This window comes from Hippopotamus amphibius, chromosome 4, assembly GCF_030028045.1.
Source record: "Hippopotamus amphibius kiboko isolate mHipAmp2 chromosome 4, mHipAmp2.hap2, whole genome shotgun sequence".
NCBI lineage: Eukaryota > Metazoa > Chordata > Mammalia > Artiodactyla > Hippopotamidae > Hippopotamus > Hippopotamus amphibius.
In genome coordinates this window covers 5,298,157-5,320,080 of record NC_080189.1, presented here as the reverse complement: position 1 = coordinate 5,320,080, position 21,924 = coordinate 5,298,157, and the positions used below count along the sequence as shown (strand labels likewise).

Below are 21,924 nucleotides of genomic sequence, written 5' to 3'. Positions count from 1 at the left end.
CTTCTTTATCGAAGTTCAAATACTTTGCCCATTTTAAAATTGGACTCTTTGTTTTCTTATTATTGAGTTTTGAGAATTTTTATATATTTTGGTATAAGATCTTTATCATATTTATGATTACAAATTTTTTTCCTAGTCTATGGCTTGTTTTTTCATTCTCTTAACAGTGCCTTTTGAAAAGCAGAAATTTTTAATTTTGATGGAGTTCAATTTTTTAATTTAATTTTTTTTTAATTTGCTTTTGCCTAGCTCAAGATCACAAAGATTTCTCTATTGGATTTTCTATGTAGATGGGCATGACGTATGCACTTTTACTTCTTCCTTTCCAATCTACATGCTTTTCTTTTTCTTATTGCACTGGCTAAAACCTCTAATACAGTGTTGAATAGAAGGGGTGAAATTGGACAACCTTGCTGTATTCTTGCTCTTAACACTCAGTTTTTCATCAGTAAGTATGATGTTATCTTTAGGTTTTTTATAGATGTTCTTTTTTAGGTTGAGGAAGTTCTCTTCTATTCCTAGTTTGCTGAGAGTTCGGAGTTTTTCATCAGGTGGATGTTGGATTTTGTCACATCCTTCTGTGTGTATTGAGATGTGTGTATTTTTAGTTTGTGAAGATGGTAAATTATGTTGATTCTCTAATGTTAAACAGAAGTTAATGGGATATCCCCCACTTGGCCGTGATGCGTTATCCTTTTTACATATTACTGAATTTGATTTGCTGAAATTTTGTTTGGAATTTTGTTTCAGTGTTCATGAGGGCTATCGATTTGTGTTTGTCTTGAATGTCCTTGTCTGGTTTTGTTATCAGAGTAATGTTGGCCATGTAGGATGAGTTGGGAATTATTCTTTTAGGATTTAATTTTTTAATGTTTGTGGTGGACTTCCGCTAAATACTTTTGATTACACTGGAGACGTTTCCTTCTTTCACTTGACGTTTTCTCCCTTACGTATTTTATTAACATTCATTTTCCTTTCCTTTCTTTAAAAACATTTTTTTCTCCTGGGTGTGTCATAGGAATGCCAGAGGATTCTGGAGGAACAACAGTATTGCTCTGTTGGTAGCAGAGTCCACCACTGGCATGTGTAGTGACGGGCCAAAGCTCCATCAGTTGGGAGTGGGTTTGTTTTGATTTGGGATTTTATTTTAATCAGAAATGACTGCTAAATTCTGTCGAGTAATTTCTTAGCATGATCATTGTGGCTTTCCTCCTTCAAATTATTGACAACTTGTGTTGCGCCATCCTTACATTCCTGAAATAAAAAATTGACCTTAGTCGCGGTACACTATTCTTCTAAAATGCTGCTTTATCTGATTTGCTAGTATTTTGTTTAATTGCTTTCATCTGTATAAATGAGATTAGTTTATATCAGTGTCCCTCAGAAGTCTGCAAATTCTCCATGAGAATTTTAAAATTTGGTGTTCCCATTTGTATGTAATATTTAAAAATTAATATATGTATACGCAAGGTGACATCCTTGTTATTGTCGCTCAGTGTCAGTAGGTAATGAAAAAAAGCAATGGTAGACGTAACAGTTAAATGATATAAATGATGTGAAACAGAGGCAGACCTAATACACAAATTACATAAATCATGCCAAATGACAGCATATTGTACCAATAAAGTTTTGGTTTTTTAAAAAATGTTTCAAATACAAAAACAGTGCTTGGAGATTTGAGCCATCACTTAATACGCAGTAGTACAGGCTAGTCAAATTTAAAGAAACTTTCGTGGAAGAAGCAGTACATAGGTTGTAAGCGGTGCTTTCATTTCAGCAAAACACAACCCGAAAGTAAAATTAGTTTGTTAATTGGAATTTAACTGGTCTTAGCTGTATTTCATTATTTTTTTTACTGTTTTATTTATAGTTATATAAGAGCTTATAAGCACCAGGAGGTTGACTTTTGTTTGCATATGCATATTTAGGAAACATTAAAGCAATTGAAATCGACCCTGGAGATTGACAGCTTATTTTCTCCTGAGTCTATGTATGACTCAAGTTTTAAGAAATCCTGCTTCATGTTTTCCTTCTTTGAGCTACCGTCATCAGATTTTTATATCACGTTCATACTAGCTTCATAAAATGAATTTGGATGTTTTCCCTACATCTCTGTGCTCTAAAGTTGCTGAAATAATATCATTATCTATTTCTTATGTTGAAATGGAACTTGTCTGGTAATTATGAATCACTGCTCCATTTTCTGGTGTCAGACATTGAAAAAATTTCAGTTTCTTCTAAGGTTATTTATTGTTCTGCTCAAGCTTGCAATCTCTAGGGTCTATTCAGGACTATCTATTTTAATAAAAATCCATTTCACCTACTTTCAAATTTATTGGCTTAAAGTCACACATCCTGTTTTCATAATTCTTTTCTATCTCCTCTGGTACCTTACCTTCTGTCTTATTCTTATTGTTGTACATTTTTCTTCTCTCTGTCAAAAGCTTGATAGGAATTGGTCTATATTAGTCACCTTTCAGAAAGCCACCTTTTGGTTTGATTTATCAATTTTACTTTTTGGGTCTTCTAACTCATTAATTTCTAGTTATCTTTCCGGGGTTGTTTCTTCTTTCTTTTGATGCATTTTGTTGTCTTTTTGCCCGTTTGTAAGGTTAAATAGTTTATTTCATCTCTTCCTTTAATAATGATAATACATTTGTAAGTATTCATTTTATTCTGATTAGGGTTTTAGCTACATACATTAGGTTTTAACATCTTTACTAATCTCTAAATAATTTGCAACTTTTTATTTCTTCTTTGGCCCAAGACTTATTTAGAAATTTTTTAAGATTGGGTTTAGACAAATTAATAAGTATTTACAAATGAGTTTATCAGTCACCTATCACCATGTTTTTCTAAAATGCTTGAAAGGTAGTCATTTGTCATTCTGAGTAGTGCCCACTAGACCCTTCCAACTCAGAATATAGTCTGAAGACCATAAGCACTGGCAGCCTCTGGGAGCCTGTTAGCCATGCTGAACCCCAGGCCCTACCCCAGATGTACTCAATCAGAATTTGCACCTCCAAAGAAGCTCAGGTGGCATCTATGCACATTAAAATTTAACATTCTTCTGTTGGATTGATAGGGCTGCTGTAACAGTACCATAAACTGGGGGGGCTCAAATAACAGATGTCAGAAAGCAAGGTGTCAGCGGACTTGGTTCTTTCCAAGGCTGTAGGCAGGATCTGTTCCAGGCCCCTCTCCTGGGCCTAGAGATGGCCGTGTTCTCCCTGTGTCTCTTCACATCACTCTGTGTCTGTCTCTGTGTCCTAACGTCCCCTTTTTGTAAGGACACCAGTCTTACTGGATTAGGGCCGCCCTAGCGACATCTCACTCATCACAACAACCCTGTTTCCAAAGGTCACATTCTGAGGTCCTGGCGGTCAGGACTCCAGCATATGAACTTGGGGGGAGGGGCACACACTTCAACCCCTGATAGTCCTGCTTGATACTATACTGTCGGGAATCGTGATAGCAAAGACGAGACCAGCTACCCGAGGACGACGAGGCGCAGGCCTTGTCCAAGTTACTTTCACCCTGAAAAGCAGCTTATTTAGGCCTGAAAAGTTTTTCTATACAGAAAGGCCACAGCAACATTCATCAGTTAATTTTAGGGAAACCCATGCACGTCACACTTCTCTTAGGGGGGTAAACCCGTGTCACTGGGTTCAGGCTCCTTCAGTATCATTGTCCCGTTCCTCTGAAGGGACTCAGTTTATCTATAGTATTCTCAAAACGATATACCCAGGACTAAATACAGTATAAGAGATGTGATCTGAGTAGCCTGAGTTCACCCTGGACCATCATCTCTCTCATTCTTGGAGTCACCCTCTCTCTCTCTCCTCTCTCGTCTACTTGCTCTTTGATAACTCAGTGATCTTACTGGAATGTAAGCCTTTTAATCCTACCTGTTTCTGTGAAGCCACATTTTCCCACCTGATGTTTTAGACCACGTGCAGCCCACAGCACTCACCCCCTTTCCCATCCCCTCAGGTTTTTTCTTGCTTCTTTCATTTCATATTCTCATTCCTTGAAGCACAAGGTCCATTTCCGCCTCGTGGGCACACCTTCTATACCTTCAGCTACTCTTGGATAAAAATACTGACCAGGACAAGGTCCTCTTCTTCCATGCTGACATCCATCCGTGAATATCCTGAAGGTCTGTCCGGGGTCCCTGTGGGGCTGCCTGCCCGGCACTTCCTTCCCTGAGGTTTCCCACCCCACCCCCCCTTTCCACATGGTGGCAGTGGGAAGAGTGACTTTCTATTCTGACTCCACTATCTGGCCACGATCAAGTAGCCCAGGAATGGGCACCGGAGCCGTACTGAGCCAGTGAACCCTGTCCTGTGAATTCTGGGGAAGGAGGAAGTCTTACCAGTTTCTCCTTGGATGCTGGACTACAGGGCATGCTGACATCAGCCACATTTCCTGCTCTGTGGGGTAAAGAAGGGGCAACAACCCAGGTTGTAGAGAGAGAGTAAGAGGCAGAAAATGAGCCTTAGAGAATGCTGACTACCTGCAAGGCACTGAGCCGAGCATTTTGTCAATACTTGTGTGAATTCATTGAAACCTCACAACCTATGAGGTAGGCTGATGTAGTTCCTGCTATCATCATTATTATTTTTACTCCCGGATGTAAAGACAAGAGCAGAAATGGAGCATGTCCAGGTGGCTTTCCAGCCTCTAGTTAGAACTGTTCTTGGAGGCTCCAGGTGCCTGCCTGTCACCAGGTCCTGTGGGACATTTGGGTCCCCTTTATCGTGTACCTCTCTTGTGCTTAAGCTAGTTCCAGTGGGTTTGTCATGTACAACCAAATTATTTCAAGATACAACCAAATAATATAGCAATCCAAACAGTACTTAACAGCTAAAAACTAATATTACTAGAATTCAGTGTCTATTTTTCTCTCAAGTGTGCACAAAAAAATAATAAAACATTTTTGTCAGATCCTTGGAAGAAATCTGATTACATCATATCCATTACATTTCTTTGTTGCAACTGACCTCACAAATGTAAGAATAGCATGTGGATTTTCTTTGAAGATAGTGAAGTTAATTTGAACCTTTTAGTGTGTATAAGTTTATTAATTCATTTTCATAATAGAAACCAAAGTATAGGTATAATTTGTGTTTCTACTATGTTCAAAACAGAATGAATATTATCAAAACAGAGTCTCAGGAAAAGGTAATTATTACTGGCATTGAGAAGGGGGCCATGATTTAGAAAATATGAGAATAGCATAAGAAGTTGAAAGAAATTTTTGTATCTTAATTTTTGTATTTTAAATGTACTGTCACCTTATTATCTAATCATCGATCAAAGGAATAAAGAGGAAAAAATGTGAATAAAGAAAAGTGTTTGAATGAATCCTCAAAACATCTAAGGCTTTTAGGTAAATCATTTTCTTCCTCTTGCTTATGCCTGCAGGTGTCATAAAAAACATTACCCATCCAACCTACCTACCGCCAGCATTGTCATTTGTTTCCACAATGAAGAATTCAGTGCCTTGCTTCGGACGCTGTCCAGTGTCATGGCCCTCACACCACAGCACATCCTTGAAGAAATTATTTTGGTAGATGATATGAGTGAATTTGGTAAGACAGGCACTAATCATCTATCTAATCTACTTTGATGGCAGCGCCATCTCTGTGGCACTTGAGTTATTTTACACAAAGAACAGTTTTTGGTGGGTATTGAGGCAGGGACTTTGGTGCACCGGTGGCGATGTGAGAGCTGGTCCCTGTCCTTATGGTGCTGGGCTAATGGGATGGCGAGTGCTTCCATGAGACAAATGTAGGGGCAGGCTTGTCTTTAGAGGTCGTGGATGATGTCCAGGAAGTGATATCTAGCAAACTATTACATACAGGAGGGAAAGACAACAAGGTGCTACTGTACAGCACAGGGAACTATATTCAATATCCTGTGATAAACCCTAATGGAAAAGAATATGAAAAAGAATGTACATATATGCACAACTGAATTGCTTTGCTGTACAGCAGAAACTAACACAGCATTGTAAATCAACTATACTTCAATAAAGTAAATTTTTTACAAAGTGATGGGTGAACTGAGGTCTGAAGGCTCAGTTGGGGCTACACAGATGGAGAGGAAGGAAAAAGTATTTTAGGCAGAGGAAGTGGCATTATAAAGGCCCAGAGGCAGGAGAAAACACTGCGAGTTTGGGATAGCTGTGTATTTTATGTAAATTATGTGTGAGTATAATTTGGGGGGGGGGGGGGGCGGGCCTGAAACCAGAAATGTACAAAGGCAGCCCCTCAGGAAGGCATTGCTGGAGTTTTACTTGGAGAAAATGGGGACAGACTCCAAGGCTTAAGGCAGGGGAGTGACAGAATCCAGGTACTTTACATGCAAGAATTCTAATCACACCGACTACACTTCAGGGCTCATTCCTCCACGTTCACTGGTTTTAAAGAACTATGACCCTAGAACAAAATCTGATTAACTCCATTTAGCATTTGAGATTAGGTGTCTACTTTACAACTTAATTACAAACTCAGGCAAGCCAAGAGGACCCAGATTAAGGATAAGCTCTTTGGAGTCTGCAGGTTCCCTGTGAGGTCCATTTCTCATGGGAGCAATGTATCTATATTGGATAAGTTTTCTACCTAAAAATTTACCTAATCCACTGTGAATCTGACCCACTATGGGCTGGGACAGAAAAAGAGGAGGAAACAGTAGAAGAAGAACAGGCAGGGGAAGAAAGGAGGTTCAACCCCAGAGAAGTGACTGTAGATCAGTCAACTCAAAAGTGAAATGGGAGGACTCCCCTGATGGTGCAGTGGTTAAGAATCCACCTGCCACTGCAGGGGACATGGGTTCAATCCCTGGTCCAAGAAGATCCCAGATGCTGCGGAGCAACTAAGCCCATGCACCACAACTACTGAAGCCTGCGCACCTAGAGCCCACGCTCTGCAACAAGAGAAGCCACCGCACTGAGGAGCCCGCGCACCACAATGAAGAGGAGTCCCTGCTCACAGCAACTAGAGAAAGCCTGTGCACAGCAACAAAGGCCCAATGCAGCAAAAAAGAAAAGAAGGAAGGAAGGAAGGAAAGAAAGAAAGAAAGAAAGAAAGAAAGAAAGAAGAAAGAAAAAGAAAGAAAGAAAGAAAGAAAGAAAGAAAGAAAGAAAGAAAGAAAGAAAGAAAGAAAGAAAGAAGGAAAGAAGAAAGAAAAAGAAAGAAAGAAAGAAGAAAGAAAGAAAGGGAAAAAAAAAGTGAAACTGAACTCAAGCTAATGTCAGCTACATTTAGGAATTTCACTCATTGGCCAGGCACTGTACGGGAGGGGATGTGGAGGGATGGCCAGGTTTCTTATCTGACCAGTACACTGAGCAACACATCTGGCCACGTGTGGGGCAAGAAGGCCCCAATAAAGCCATGGGCCGGCAGCAGGGTGCGGTCTTTGCTGGACTGTGGAGTTCCAGCTTCTCACCCAGAAGGACAAGGATCCTGCGTGGAGATGCAATTCTAGGAGGACCGGAGAACCCCCCACAGCCTTTCAGAACGACACCAAGAGATCAGAGACACACCTGGTGTCTTGCTCAGATGTTCTTTAGGCATCAGGGGACTCACTGCTGATGACTGAGAGATGGTTGGGCTGCTGACCAGACGCTCTACTTCTCGGCCTGGATCCATGGTCACCTGGTTGGTGGTCATTTCACCCAAGGAGCTCAGTCTTCGACTCACACAGAACCTCAGACACAGGAAATGGGGGACATGGGGTGTTCTGTGTCCTGATGGAGCTCAGGATTGATGTGCCCCTGCTTTTAATCCACAGTGATTTCACGTGGGCTCCAGGAGAACTTTCTTGAACTGCAGCTAGTCTTTTCTAGCTCATACCAGCAGGTACTGCTGATGCAGTCCCTGAACTTGGGATAGCAGGGGTCGGGGGGCCCAGACAACCACCCCCATTGAGTTACACAACAGGCATGTCCAGAGCTAACCTGCTAGTCCTACTAGTTCTCATAGTCCTGATCCCTCTCGACTGCAAGCCAGCGACGTGACCATCTTCTCAACGACTCAAACCCTCCCCTTCAGGTCAGCAATGACTGCTGCCAGCATGGCCTTATTTCCTCCTAGGTCTGCCTCACAGAGTTCCTCTGAGTCCCGGATGTTGGGAGGAGTTTGCAGACGTCTGAGCTGAGATGCTGCCCCCACCTTGCAAGCAGAGCTGTGCAACCTGTGGGCTGCCCCTGAGCAGGGCCCTGGCTCTCTTTCTAAAGACGAGGAAAGAGATCCCTCCTTCCGGCAAGACTACAATGAACAGGCTTCTGTTGCTCCCAGCCTCCTGACCCAGATTCCTGGGACTTAGGAGTTTCAACCTTGGAGGCATCTGCGCCCATCTCACCAGGGACCAGCCTCCTTTATCATCACCAGATTAGCCTCCAAGTACTGAGTGTTAGGTACCAGGCGCTGTGCTCATGATGTATTTCTTCTTCTCACTGCAGCCCTGCAAGGGATATGGTAAGTCTGCCTTCTAACTGATGAGGAGACTGAGGCTCCAGTGGTTTGATAAGGTGCCTAGGAATTATCACAGAGTTAGGAGCACCATTGTTTTTTGTTTTATTTTTTATTTTATTTTTTGGCTGCATTGGGTCTTTGTTGCTGCACACGGGCTTTCTCTAGTTGTGGAGAGCGGGGGCCACTTTTCGTAGCGGTGCACAGGCTTCTCTTTGTGGTGGCTTCTCTTGTGGCAGAGCATGGGCTCTAGGTGCTCAGGCTTCAGTAGTTGCAGCATGTGGGCTCAGTAGTTGTGGCTCACAGGCTAGAGCACAGGCTCAGTAGTTGTGGCGCACGGGCTTAGTTGCTCCGAGGCATGTGGGATCTTCCTGGCCCAGGGCTCAAACCCATGTCCCCTGCATTGGCAGGTGGATTCTTAACCACTGCACCACCAGAGAAGCCCCACAATTGTTAATAATAAAGTAATAACGCTGCTAAGTGTCATAACTCTTGCTTTTTCTATTAAAATTTTAATAGTGATTTATTGAAATAGAGGTATTTCACTAGAAACCTAGAAGAATATTTGCTGTTGATTTCAATGCTGAATCTGTTTTTGTTCACGTTTTGTGCATGTTCGTTTGATAAAATTTTCTTTTAAGGTTGGAAAGTCTGTGGTATGGCATAGTTTTTAGTAATCAATCAAAATTATGAGAAGTTGGTTTAATTTCTGTAGTTACAGTTTCCAACGGTCAAGTGTTGACTTTTCTTCCAGATGATTTGAAAGAGAAACTAGACTCTCACCTGGAAATTTTTCGGGGCAAGATTAAATTAATAAGAAACAAAAAGAGAGAGGGACTGATTCAAGCAAGGCTGATTGGAGCTTCGCATGCTTCAGGTATGCACATGTCATTGGGGTCATGACCCCGTGTCTGTGTCACGGAAATCTTCCTGCCCCAGCGGAAATCACCCTCATGGAGACCCTCCAAGTCTCCACTGTCATAAGCAGAAGAGTGGAAATATATTTCAGCCATGTGAGTCTTTGATCTTCTTTTGACTCTGAAAAGATTCTGCTTCAAACTGTTAATTTGTTATTTCAAATAGAGGATATTCTTTTGCAGTGGCCATAATGTCAGCCTCCTGTTACAGGATGAGTTCCCCCAGGTTCACACTCTGGGATGGAGCTGTACATGCAGGGAACCCCCCGGGGTACTCTTGGGAACCATGTATGGGGGTGCGGAAAGCAAGACTTTATGGGGAGAGTGGGGCTGTGACGCAGCTGTCCACCCATGGGGACTCAAGCCTCTGGGAAGCAGAGGCCAAAACGAAATGGGAGGGGTGTCTACAGAGAAATGTCTGTGAAAGATAAAGGGGAGAGTGAGATACGTGGACAAGGAGCTTCTGGCCTGACACCTGTGGAAGGAGGCAGGGAAGGAAGGGAAAGTTGAAAGCCCTTCCGGCTGCTGCGTGGCTCCAGAGAGGCTCATGGAGCGGGTCCCCACCAGCCCCAGAGCAAAGACTGCCCATTGGAGGAGTCCTACCTGGGGTCGTCCCCCGCCTGGCCTCCTACACAGTGTGCTCAGTGATTGGCTGGGAGCCCTCTGGGCGGGTGTGGCCTTGGTGTGACTCCTGCAGAAGATTCCAAAGCTTTGGAAGCTGTCAGACCTGCTCTTCTTGAAGGGAGGGCTGAGCAGCACACTCCCGGGGTTGCCACCAGGAGCAGCGAGAGCTGTCCCACCAGGCCCAGGTAAGGGGACCAGGCAGGGATGAGGACACCCCCTGCCCGCCAGGCAGCCCCGTCCTTGCCAAGGGCAGTACCTGGGGAGGGGCTCAGCTGTGAGCCCTGGGCCGTGGACTGAGTCCTGCGAGGAATCTGGGCATTCGGGCTTTCAAGCTTCCCGGAAGCCCACATGATCAGAGGGTTGTATGCAGGATGCTAAACTAGGATCAAAGGCAGTGTCTAGGGGGTCTTTCATCAGGCCATGTGGCAATCTGAGGAAATGTCTCTGTTCCTTAGCAAGGCTGTTTGCTAATTGACTAGAAAGCCAGATAAAAGCAAAATCTGATTCTTTTTTTCTATGTTGGCCTGATCAGTTGAGACAGTCTCTTATTTAACTGTACAGATACTACACATTAATTGTCCAAAATGCCATATAAACCACTAAAAGTGCTTGGCATGTGTTTTTTCAGAACTTTGGTTTTATGCATTAATATACATGAGTGTGTGTATATGCGTACACGTACACACACACACACACAGGTTTAAGATTTTTTAATAGATTGAATCGTACTATATTGTTCTGAGAATCTTTTTTTATAGGTTTATTTTTTATTATTTATTTATTTTTTATTTTGGAGTGTGTTCAGTCTTCACTGCTGTGCATGGGCTTTCTCTAGCTGTGGAGGGCAGAGGCTACTCTTCGTTGAGGTACACAACGAAGCGTTTCTCATTACCGTAGCTTCTCTTGTTGCGGAGCCCGGGCTCTAGGCGCTCGGGCTTCAGTAGTTGCAGTGTGTGGGCTCAGTAGTTGTGGCTCACAGGCTCTAAAGCGCAGGCTCAATAGTTGTGGCACATGGGCTTAGTTGCTCCACAGCTTGTGGGATCTTCCCGGCCCAGGGCTCGAACCCGTGTCCCCTGCATTGGCAGGCGGATTCTTAACCACTGAGCCACCAGGGAAGTCCCATGAGCATTTGTTCTTTTTTTTTTTTTTAATTTTTATCGACTCTATTGAGATACAATTTACATAAAATAAAGTGTACCCACTGAACACAGATACCGGTTTCATACGATGCTCACGCGTACCAGCAGGTTTAGAGTTGTGTTGGCTTCCCAAGGAGCTGATATTCTCACTCTCAGGACGTGACTCTCTCTCTAGAAGAGCCTTCAGATTCGCTCCCCGCTGTCACTCTAACCTCATCACTTACCCCGGTGGCACTGACCTTCCTGCTGCTCCTCAAACATACCAGCTGTACTCCTATCTCAGAGCCTTTGAATGTGATCTCCCCCCCGGAATGTTCTTCTTCCAGACACTGCATGACCTGTTACTTCACCCTGTTCAGTTCTCTGTTTAGATGTCACCTTATCAGAGAGGCCTTTCACAATCACCGTGTGTAAAACAGCAAGCCCCTCTTCCTCCCTGTTATCCTTCCTCTGATGGATTTTTCTTCATAATGTTTATGGCTACCTGTCCACTTGACTGTGTGGGGACTGCTGCCCACCTGGCAACTGAAGTTGCCCTTAAATTGCAGTAGCTGAGACTTCTCTGGTGGTCCAGTGGTTAAGACTCTGTACGTCCACTGCAGGGGGCACGGGTTCGATCCCTGGTCAGGGAACTAAGATCCCACAAGCTGCATGGCATAAATAAATAAGGAAAGAAAGAAAGGAAGGAAGAAAGAAAGGAAGGAAGGAAGGAAGGAAGGAAGGAAAAAAGGAAGGAAGAAGGAAATAAATAAATAAATTGCAGTAGCTGAGACAGCTGTGATGAGCTGTGTGCTGTGCCCTCGGGCAGGAAGGAAAATGACAGCAACTGGGTGCATAACTCCATCGGGGGGAGTTAGAAGGTGAGGGTTTTGCAAAATTGGGAAATGGTGCGAAAGAGAAGCTATAATCAGATGGCCTGAATTTAAAGGAAAGGGGACTTTTTTGCGTAGGGGCTGAGATGTTATGGTTTGGAGTCAGCTATGAGCAGCTGGGAAATGCCGGTGTTGCCCTGGACCCAAGGAGTCATGCAGTCCGGGAGGAAAAGGAGGAACTTTCTATCAGTAACGTTGCTGGGGAAATAGCATCTTCTAGGGAGAGTCTGGGTTTACATAAGGCAAGAAGGTCTGTAGAATTTTGTGGGAAAAAAAAATTAGTGTAGGGAAATTTACTTTATATTTTTTTGAATAATTTTATTTATTTATTTACTTATTTTTATTTATTGGCTGGGTTGGGTCTTCGTTGCTGTGTGCGGACTTTCTCTAGTTGCAGAGAACAGGGGCTACTCTTCATTGTGGTACATGGGTTTCTCGTTTCAGTGGCTTCTCTTGTTGTGGAGCATGGGCTCTAGGTGCGAGGGCTTCAGTACTTGTGGCACATGGGCTCAGTAATTGTGGCTCGCGGGCCCTAGAGTGCAGGCTAAGCAGTTGTGGTGCACAGGCTTAGTTGCTTCGCAGCATGTGGGATCTTCTTGGACCAGGGCTTGAACCTGTGTCCCCTGCATTGTCAGGCAGATTCTTAACCACTGTGCTACCAGCGAAGCCTGGGAAATTTACTTTAAATAAGAGAACTGTGGAAAGGGTAAAAGGGTGGTCCACAATGGAAGAGAAATTTGGGGGAATAAATACAGGGCAATCTGGGTGTGAGAACAGAGCATCTTCCACTGAGCTGGCCTGGATGGTTGGCAAGCAGCCAAGATGGCCAAGATGCGGTGTAGATTTCAATTGCTGCCCTAAAAGCAAACGATTAAGATAATTTTACATGCCCGTTGGGGAGCTTGCCTTGTTGCTTGACATTCACACAGAATGAGAGATGATTCTGTTGCCTAATATGGTAGACAGAGTGATGCCCTTCCCCAAGGAGGTTGTCCTAATCCCCCAAATCTGTTAATATGTTTCCTTACGTGTCTTATGTGATTGAAGTTAAGGGCCTTGGGATAGGGAATGAGCCTGGGTTATCCAGTGAGCCCCATCCAATCACATGGGCCTTTAAGTCTGGAAGACCTTCCAGGCTGTGGACAGAAGGTCAGAGAGATGTGCGTCATGACTCCGTCCACTGTGGTTGGCTTTGAAGATGGATGAGAGGGGTCAAGGAATGTGGGTAGTTTCTAGAAGCTGGAAAAGGCTTCTCCCCTGGAGCCTCCAGAAAGGAATATAGCCCTGCCAACCCCTTGATCTTTAGCCCAGGAAGACCTGTGTTGGACCTCTGACCTACAGGACTGTAAGAGAATTTATTTTTGTTGTTTTATGCCACTGAGCGTATGTAGAGAACACTAATATATCTAGAAAGAGGCCTCTGTAGGTGCTTGACCTTGAGTTGGAGGGTGGTTCTTATGTGACAGTGCAGCTGCTTCTGGAATTGCTGCTGCTCAGGCTGATTGGGAAGCTTTGCGGGTCGGAACAGAGGGGCCGGATGGTTTGGGGGGAGAGGGGCCCTTGCAGAGGGCAGTGTCTGACTCTCCACCACAAACACCCAGGGGAGGTGACACAGGACAGTACAGAGAGCACTGGCTTTTGAGCCACAGCCTTGGTTTCAGGTTTGGTAGGTGCCAGTGACCAGCTACAGGATCTTGGGCGAGCAGCTTCTCTGAACCTCAGCTTCCCAATCCATGATATGGGAACAAAGATATCTAACTAATGCGATTGTTGCAATGATAGAATGAGATAATGATGAATACTCTTTTTTAAGCATTGTGTTAAATGTTAAACGAATGCTTATTAGAAAGTGACTGGTACAAGTAAATAAATAATGTAAACACAAATATTTACTTTATATGCTTCAAAATGATAAAATACATAAAATAGAACTAGGAGAAATACAGGGCATGAATAATGAAAATATAGAACATTCATGGTGGCAAGTCTGTTGGAGGTTTTAGAACTCACCAACCTTAGTTCCTAGTTAAGGAAGTTAATCTCCCCAGAAGATCAGAGACTTGTCCCAGGTCACATAATTCAGGACTCAGACCCCAAAATTCTGATTTCCATTGCAGTAAATAGTATCATCACACTCCTAGGTCATGGAAACATAGCAAACAAACAAAAAATGAGAAATTCAAATAGCATCGTCACTTCGATTGCTTTTTACAAAATCCAAATGGCTATGTTTAACAGATTTATAGTGTGAATGAAATGGAAGTGCTTGGATATTTTACAAAAGTTGATCATACACTTCAGCACAACGAGATTCTCTGTAAATTTCCCCAACCTAGATTTTGCACACCACATCCTTAAACACAAGGACCAAAAAAAAAAAAAAAAAAAAGAAAAGAAAAAGGGAGATAGCAGTAACATAATATGTAGGTTAATAAAAATGAAAATATTGGGCTTCCTAGGTGGCGCAGTGGTTGGGAGTCTGCCTGCCAATGCGGAGGACATGAGTTTGATCCCTGCTCCAGGAAGATCCCATATGCCACAGAGCAACTAAGCCCGTGTGCCAAAAAAAAAAAAAAAAAAAGAAAATATTTAAGACCTTAAAAATGGTTGCTTTAGAGACAAAATCGAAAATATTCAAAATAAATATGTTATGTTTAAATGTAAAAATGTAGAAACTAAAGAAAAGCAGAAAATGAAATAGGAGAAAAAGATTGAGAATATTGAGTGAGATTGATACAGCATTTGTTGTTTTTTAAAAATAGGGTAACAAAACTTGCAAACCACAATCCCTAGAGAAATTGTGCAAACGGATTGCTACAGGAAAGCAGGAAGCAAGCTTCCACTCAGGGAAAGATGAATATATCCTCCAATTTTTAACTTGAGCGAGCAAGTCAGTTTTCAACATTCCACAAAATATTTTTTTGGAAGGAAGTATGGGAAAGATCCTTTATCAGGCAGATTGGACCTCATGCCCTTCAGTTCTTTTAGATCCTAAGGAGAAGTTGGTTTAATCTGGGAAGACAAGGTTTTAGATAAGATACTGATGATTACATGCAGGTTCTCTGCATGTAAAATAAATAGCACAATCTTTTCTATAACTACCAAGGCCAACAAAAGTCAAACAACTGCTCCACTTTCTGGCAATAAACTAAGATTCCCACAAAATATTGTTGTGACTGAGGGAAGCAGCCAGGAGGGACCCCAGTACCCGTTTGTTCTCATTATAGCATGTAAGGTTCCCCCAGAAACTTACTTATGATGAGTGAAAAAACGATCACGTTTCATTGAAATGTAGGGGCTAGGTAGCTTGTTCCCACGTGCTTTGTAATTTAAATTAGTACTCAGAAAAACTCAATATTACTTTACATGAGGTATAATTTTTAATTATTTTGCAGTTTATAATGTTATATTTGTGGTCTTTCTGGGTCATTCAAATTGTCAAAGTTGAAAATATTTAACTCTTTAAATGCCAAGGGTACGTATGCTATATATGATAAATAAGACACTGCAAGTTAGTAGGGGAAGAAAGGCATTGTTTTGTTTATGTTGTGGTTGTTGTTTAATGGTGCTGCGTTATTTGGGAAGAATTTTAATCTTTGTCTCATACCACACCCCCCAAAATTCTGGTTGGATTAATAATTGTGTTTTCAAAGGTCAAATCATTTAAGTTGTTATAAGAAAAATTTTTAAATAGAAAAAGAAAACATAGATTAATACTTAACCTGTTCTATAAAGAAGAAATTTCAAAGCTTGAAACCAATAGACTGAAAAATTCTCATCATAAGAAAAAAAAAGCTTTTTGTAATTACGTATGGTGATAGATGTTAACTAGACTTCCTATGGCAATCGTTTTGCAATATATAGAAATATCAAATCGTTACATTGTACAATTGAAACTAATATAATGTCATATGTCAATTTTACCTTAAAAAAGAAAAAGAATGGGGGCTTCCCTGGTGGCACAGTGGTTAAGAATCTGTCTGCCAATGCAGGGGACACGGGTTCGAACCCTGGTCCAGGAAGATCCCACATGCTGCGGAGCAACTAAGCTCGTGTACCACGACTACTGAAGCCTGCACCTAGAGCCCATGCTCCACAACAAGAGAGGCCACCGCAATGAGAAATCTACGCACCTCAGCGAAGAGTAGCCCCAGCTCTCCACAGCTAGGGAGGGCCTGTGCACAGCGACGAAGACCCAATGCAGCCAAATATAAATAAATAAATAATAAAATAAAGAAAAAGAATGGAAAAGACAGAGCATACTGCAAAAAATGAAAAACTACTATAAGTAAAAAATGATACAATTAGAGTAGGCTAAGGGAAATAATATAACTAAGATAGATTAAAAAGTTAATATTCTTACTGTGTAAAACGTACTTACAAAGCCATTAAAAAAAATGACTCCAATATATAAATGGTCAAAAGGTACAAACATTTCATTTGCAAATGGCTAATCACCTGAAAAAAAAGTTCAACCTCACCAATAAGTTTTAAAAAACTAACCAGGTATTGTTTATTGAAGTGAGATATGTACTTAACATAAGATTAAAATGAGCATTACAGGGGCATTTAGCATAGCCATTATGTTGTACTACCATCACCCTATCTAGTTCCAAAATGTTTTCATCATCCCAAAAGAAAACCCCACACCCATGAAGCAGTTTCTTGCCATTTCCCCTTCTCCCAGCCCCTGGTACCCACCAATCTGTATCCTGCCTCTGGGTTCACTCATTCTGGATATTTCATATAATTGGAATCAGACCTTTTATGTCTGGCTCTTTCAGTAGCATGATTTTGAGATTCATCTACATGTATCAGCACTTTATTTTTTTTTTATGGCTAGATAGTATTCCATTGTATACATATATGTGTTTCTCCATTTATCTGTCGCTGGGCATTTGGCTACTTCCATCTTTGGGCTATTGTAAGGAGTACTGCTGTGGATATGTGTATACATGTATGTGTCTGAGTTCTTTTTCCTATGTGCCTGTGAGTGGAATTTCTGGGTCACATGGTATTCTGTTTAACTTTTTGAGGCGCTGCAAACTGTTTTCCACAGCAGCTGTGCCATTTACATCCCCACCAGCAATATATGAGAGTTCCAATTTTTCCACATCCTCACCAGCACTTGTTATTTTCTGTCTTTTCAGTTTTGATTTAATTCTAGCCATCCTAGTAGATATGAAGTGGTACCTCACTGTGTTTTTGGGTTTTTTAAAAAATATTTTATTTATTTATTTGGTTGCACCGGCTCCTTAGTTGCAGCTTGCTGGCTCCTTAGTTGTGGCATGTGAACTCTTTTTTAAAAAATTAATTTATTTATTTATTGGCTACATTGGGCCTTTGTTGCTGTGCACGGGCTTTCCCTAGCTGCAGCAAGCAGGGACTACTCTTCATTGCGGTGAGTAGGCTTCTCACTGGGGTGGCTTCTCTTATTGTGGAGCACAGGCTTTAGGCATGCAGGCTTCAGTAGTTGTGGCACATGGGCTCAATAGTTGTGGCTCGTGGGCTCTAGAGCACAAGCTCAGTAGTTGTGGTGTGTGGACTTAGTTGCTCTGTGGCATGTGGGATCTTCCCGGACCAGGGCTTGAACCCATATCCCCTGCATTGGCAGGTAGATTCTTAACCACTGCACCACCAGGGAAGTCCAGTGTGTTTTTAATTTGCATTTCCTTAATGATGAATGATATCGAGCATCTATTCATGTGCTTGTTGGACGTTCTATATCTTTGGAGAACCAGATATTATTTTTCACCTATCAAATTAGACGACATGATTTTAAAATGTTTGTTATGTAATATTATAGGAGCTATTTTAGGCCAAAAAATGCGAAGTGGTGACTCAATAGTGTGTGTGCTGCCAATAGTAAGAAAAACTGTTATGTTTAAAAATGGGATTCTTTTAAGCTCAGTTTTGATTGAGGCATGAGACAACAGATGTGATATTCCAAAGTGAGTTGTCCGACACAGTACCACAAAGAAAATTCAAAATAGATATCTGAGAAGCAGTAAGAGAACTCAGCTACATTGAATCAGATTGTTAGAATGAGAGATGATTTTTGGAGAAAGCTGCTTGCTAAAGCCTGGTGAGAGGAACTTGATATGAATTTTCTGTGCTGGGAGCTCAGCACATCCTCAGACATCCATACAACAAAATCAGAAACATATTGGGGGTGAAGAGAAATGAACTGATGTTGGCTTCTCTCCGGGGAATCAGAAGCGCGGAAGAAGGGCTGTGGAACCAAGGACATTTGCTTCTGTGTCAGTATCTGTTCTGATGGCAGCATTTGCTCAGGCAATGATGTTTGGGTAAGAGAGCAAGAAAGATCGTCTTAGATCATGTCCAATGGGATGATCTAGAAGAGTGGACAGACCTCAGCAGAGGAGAAGCTAGAAGTAGAATACTGGACCCCAAGTTGCTGAGATGGGAGTCTAGACCACCTGGAGAGAATGCCCTTGCCCGGTTTATGGGACGTGCAGATGAGAGACTACCAGGGATGGGAAGGTGGGGCTGGGGGGTGCTCAAAATTACCATGCAGCCTCATGATGATGGAAGCAGTCAGCTCCGAGCACCCTGCTCTCTCACCAGAAAAGAACTTCCCTGCCCCATTCACTGGTCTCTCACCCTGCTTTGGCTTTAATGAGGTCAGAAGCCACAGAGGGTGGGACTTCCCTGGTGGTCCAGTGGTTAAGACTCTGTGCTCCCAATGCAGGGGGCCCAGATAGATCCCGCCTGCCACCATGAAGATCCTGCGTGGCCACAGCTAAGACCTGGTGCAGCCAAATAAATAAATAAATATTCAAAAAATTAAAAAAGCAAACAAACAAACAAACCCCACAGAGGGTAAGCTAGGGAAGGAGACCAGTAAGGAAGAGCTAAGAAGATTTAATGCAAAGGCAAATGACCTTCGCAGAGGGCCACCCGTTGTGGGGGGTGGTGGGGACAATGACAGGTGGGTTCTGTGTGCAGACAGGGAAGTTTTGATTGTAACAGGGGACTGGGAATTTTAATTGCTAGACTGAGACCATTTTCAACTTCAACTGTCTAATGAGACTTTCAACTAACCTAAGAGTTAGAGCAGAGACGTCTTGGGGCCTGTTCTGCTTTGTAACCGATGGCAGGGAATGGACCAGGCCTCCCTTTAGATTTAAAGGCGCAAAACTAGGTTGCTTTTCCTGAGTCCTGCTTATTCAGGGTACTGGTAGAACCAATACACACGAACATTTGCTTAGACACATGGACAGGATCTTGGATGGATGAATAAGAGTAAGAAACCCATGATCTGAGCAGAGAGATAAAGGTTATGTCATTTTTAATGATTTAAAATTCTGTTGTGAAGTGTATATAATACTCATTGTATTTTATAGTAATATTTGGAAGGTGTACTCTTTCTTCTCAATATGACTCTTTTCATTCATAATGATTCTATTTTATTGAGATATAATTCACCTACCACACAGTTCACCCACTGAAAGTATACAATGCAATGTTTTTTAATATTTTCACAGGGTTGTGTAACCATCACCACAATGTAGTTTTAGAACATTTTTGTCCTAGTACAAAATGTTGATGAAAAATTAATCAGCCAATCTAAGAAAGAGTTGGAAAATTTTATTCAAGCCAAATTTGAGGATTATAACCTGGGAAGAGCATCTCAGAAAGCTCTGAGAACTGTTCCGCCCTTTAGAAGTCAAGCACAGTTATGTAAGTTTTTTTTTTGAGACAGAGGACTGTACATCAAATGACGTGTTATTGACAGTTTACATAATCCAAATCTAAGTGACCTCCTGGTGGGTCATGTGACCCCTCACAAGATCAAGGAGGAGTGTTATCGTTTAAGCAGTTGTCTCGATGCTGGGAGAATGTTGCTCTTTATGGTTGAGCAGGTGTTCCTGCCGATGGGAGAGGGTTGTTGGATGCGTCATGCAGACACACAGTGCGCAGTGTGGGGAGAAAGGAGGCCAAGGGGCAGAAAAGAATTTTTATGTGTAAATTTTTCTTGTCTTGCTATAAAATATGAATTTTACTTCACAAAAGAAACCCCATACCTGTTGAGGAGTCACTCAACTATTCCCTGTCATCTTATTCCACCCCCACCCCCACCAAACCCTAAATAACCAATAATCTATTTTCTTTATATATAGATTTACCTGTTCCAGAAATTTCATGAATGGAATTATACAATATGTGGTCTCTTGTGACTGGCTCCTTTCACTAAATGTAATGTTTTCAAGGTTCATTCATGTTGTACTTCATTTCATTTTATTGCCAAATAACATTCCATTGTGTGGATAGACCACATTTTGTTTACCCATTCATCCATTGGTGGACATTGGAGTTGTTTCCACTTTTTTTTTTTAACTATTAGGAGTAATGCTGCTGGGAACATTAATGTACAAGATTTTGTGTGAACCTAAGTTTCATTTCTCTTGTGTATGTGTATATCCGGGAGTAGAATCGTTGGGGTGTGTGGTAACTCTGTGTTACCTTTTGAGGAACTGCCAAATAATTTTTGAAAGTGGCTGCAACATTTTATATTTCCATCAGCAATGGACAGGGTTCCAATTTCTCCACAATCTCACCAACACTTGCTATTGTCTGTCTTACTGATTGTAGCCACCCTAGTGGATGTGAAGTGATATCTCATGGTGATTTTGATTAGTGTTTCCCTGATGACAAAAGAGGTTGAGCACCTTTTCCTATGCTTATCAGCTATTTGTATATCTTCTTCGGAGAAATGTCTATTTAAAGCCTTTACCTATTTTTCAATTAAGCTGTCTTTTTGTTATTGAGTTGCAAGTGTTCTTTATATATTCTGGATACAAGTCCTTTATCCAATATATGATTTGTAAATAATTTCTCCCATTTTGTGGATTTTTTTTTTTTTTTTTTACTTCATGGTATCTAACTGCAAAAGTTTTTAGTTTTGATGAAGTCGAATTTGTTTTTTATTTTTTCTGTTGTTTGTATTTTTGGTGTCATACTTAAGAAACCATTAGCTAACCCAAGCTGTAAAATGTATGGCTGTTTTCTTCTAAGAGTTTTATAGTTTTAGCTCTTACCTTTTTAGGTCTGTGATCCATCTGACTTAATGTTTGTGTTTGGTATGAGGTAGGGGGTCCAACTTCATTCTTTTGAGGCAGATACCCAGTTGTCTCAGGACATTTATTGAAAAAACTATTCTTTCCCAATTGAGTTGTCTTGGTACCTTTGTTAAAAATCAACTGACAATAGATGCTTGTTTTATTTCTGCACCTTCAGTTCTGTACCTTTAGTCTATAACTATCCTATGCCAATATTATATTGTTTTGATTACTGTTGCCTTTTAGTGAGTTTTGACAGCAGGAAGTCTTTCAACTTTGTTCTTTATCAAGAATTGTTTTAGTTAATTTGGATCCTTTGCCTTTTCATATGAATTTTAGGATCAATTTCTGTAAAAAGAGCCAGTGGGATTTTGATAAGGATTGAATTGCATCTGTAGATCAATTTGGGAGATTATAACCATTTTAATAATACTAAGTCTACTGATCTAAATATAGAATGTTTTTCATACTTTCCTGTGATTTTGTGTTGGCTACAAGAAGGCTAAACTGCACCTGAATTTTGAGGTCCCTTCCAATTTGAGACCACCTAATATATTTTAACAACACATATTCTTTATTTCACCAAGTTTTTCTGTTTTCTCTAAGCAGAATGGACCCTCATTAAAGCTTGAACCCAAGAGCCAAAATAATTATGCATCTTTGCATCCTAAGCACCAAACTACATATCAAGGAAGGTTTCCTTGCAGTAACATTTGCTACATTGAGTTGATCAGTCAAGGCTGAGATAAAATGATATTTTAAAATTGAAGGTCAGCTCTGATCCATCTGATTCTGTAGAATCATCCCCAAAC

General features: G+C 41.5%; 1 protein-coding gene across 3 annotated transcripts in view; it reads left to right on the top strand.

Annotated features, from left to right (window-relative positions):
* GALNTL5 (polypeptide N-acetylgalactosaminyltransferase like 5) overlaps positions 1-21,924 on the top strand; it is a 66,551-nt gene that overhangs the window by 24,449 nt on the left and 20,178 nt on the right. For all 3 annotated transcript variants that reach the window (XM_057732044.1, XM_057732045.1, XM_057732046.1), the window contains 2 exons: positions 5,428-5,594; positions 9,232-9,354. In XM_057732044.1, the coding sequence (XP_057588027.1) occupies positions 5,428-5,594; positions 9,232-9,354 (290 nt within the window). The remainder of the gene's footprint in view (positions 1-5,427; positions 5,595-9,231; positions 9,355-21,924) is intronic.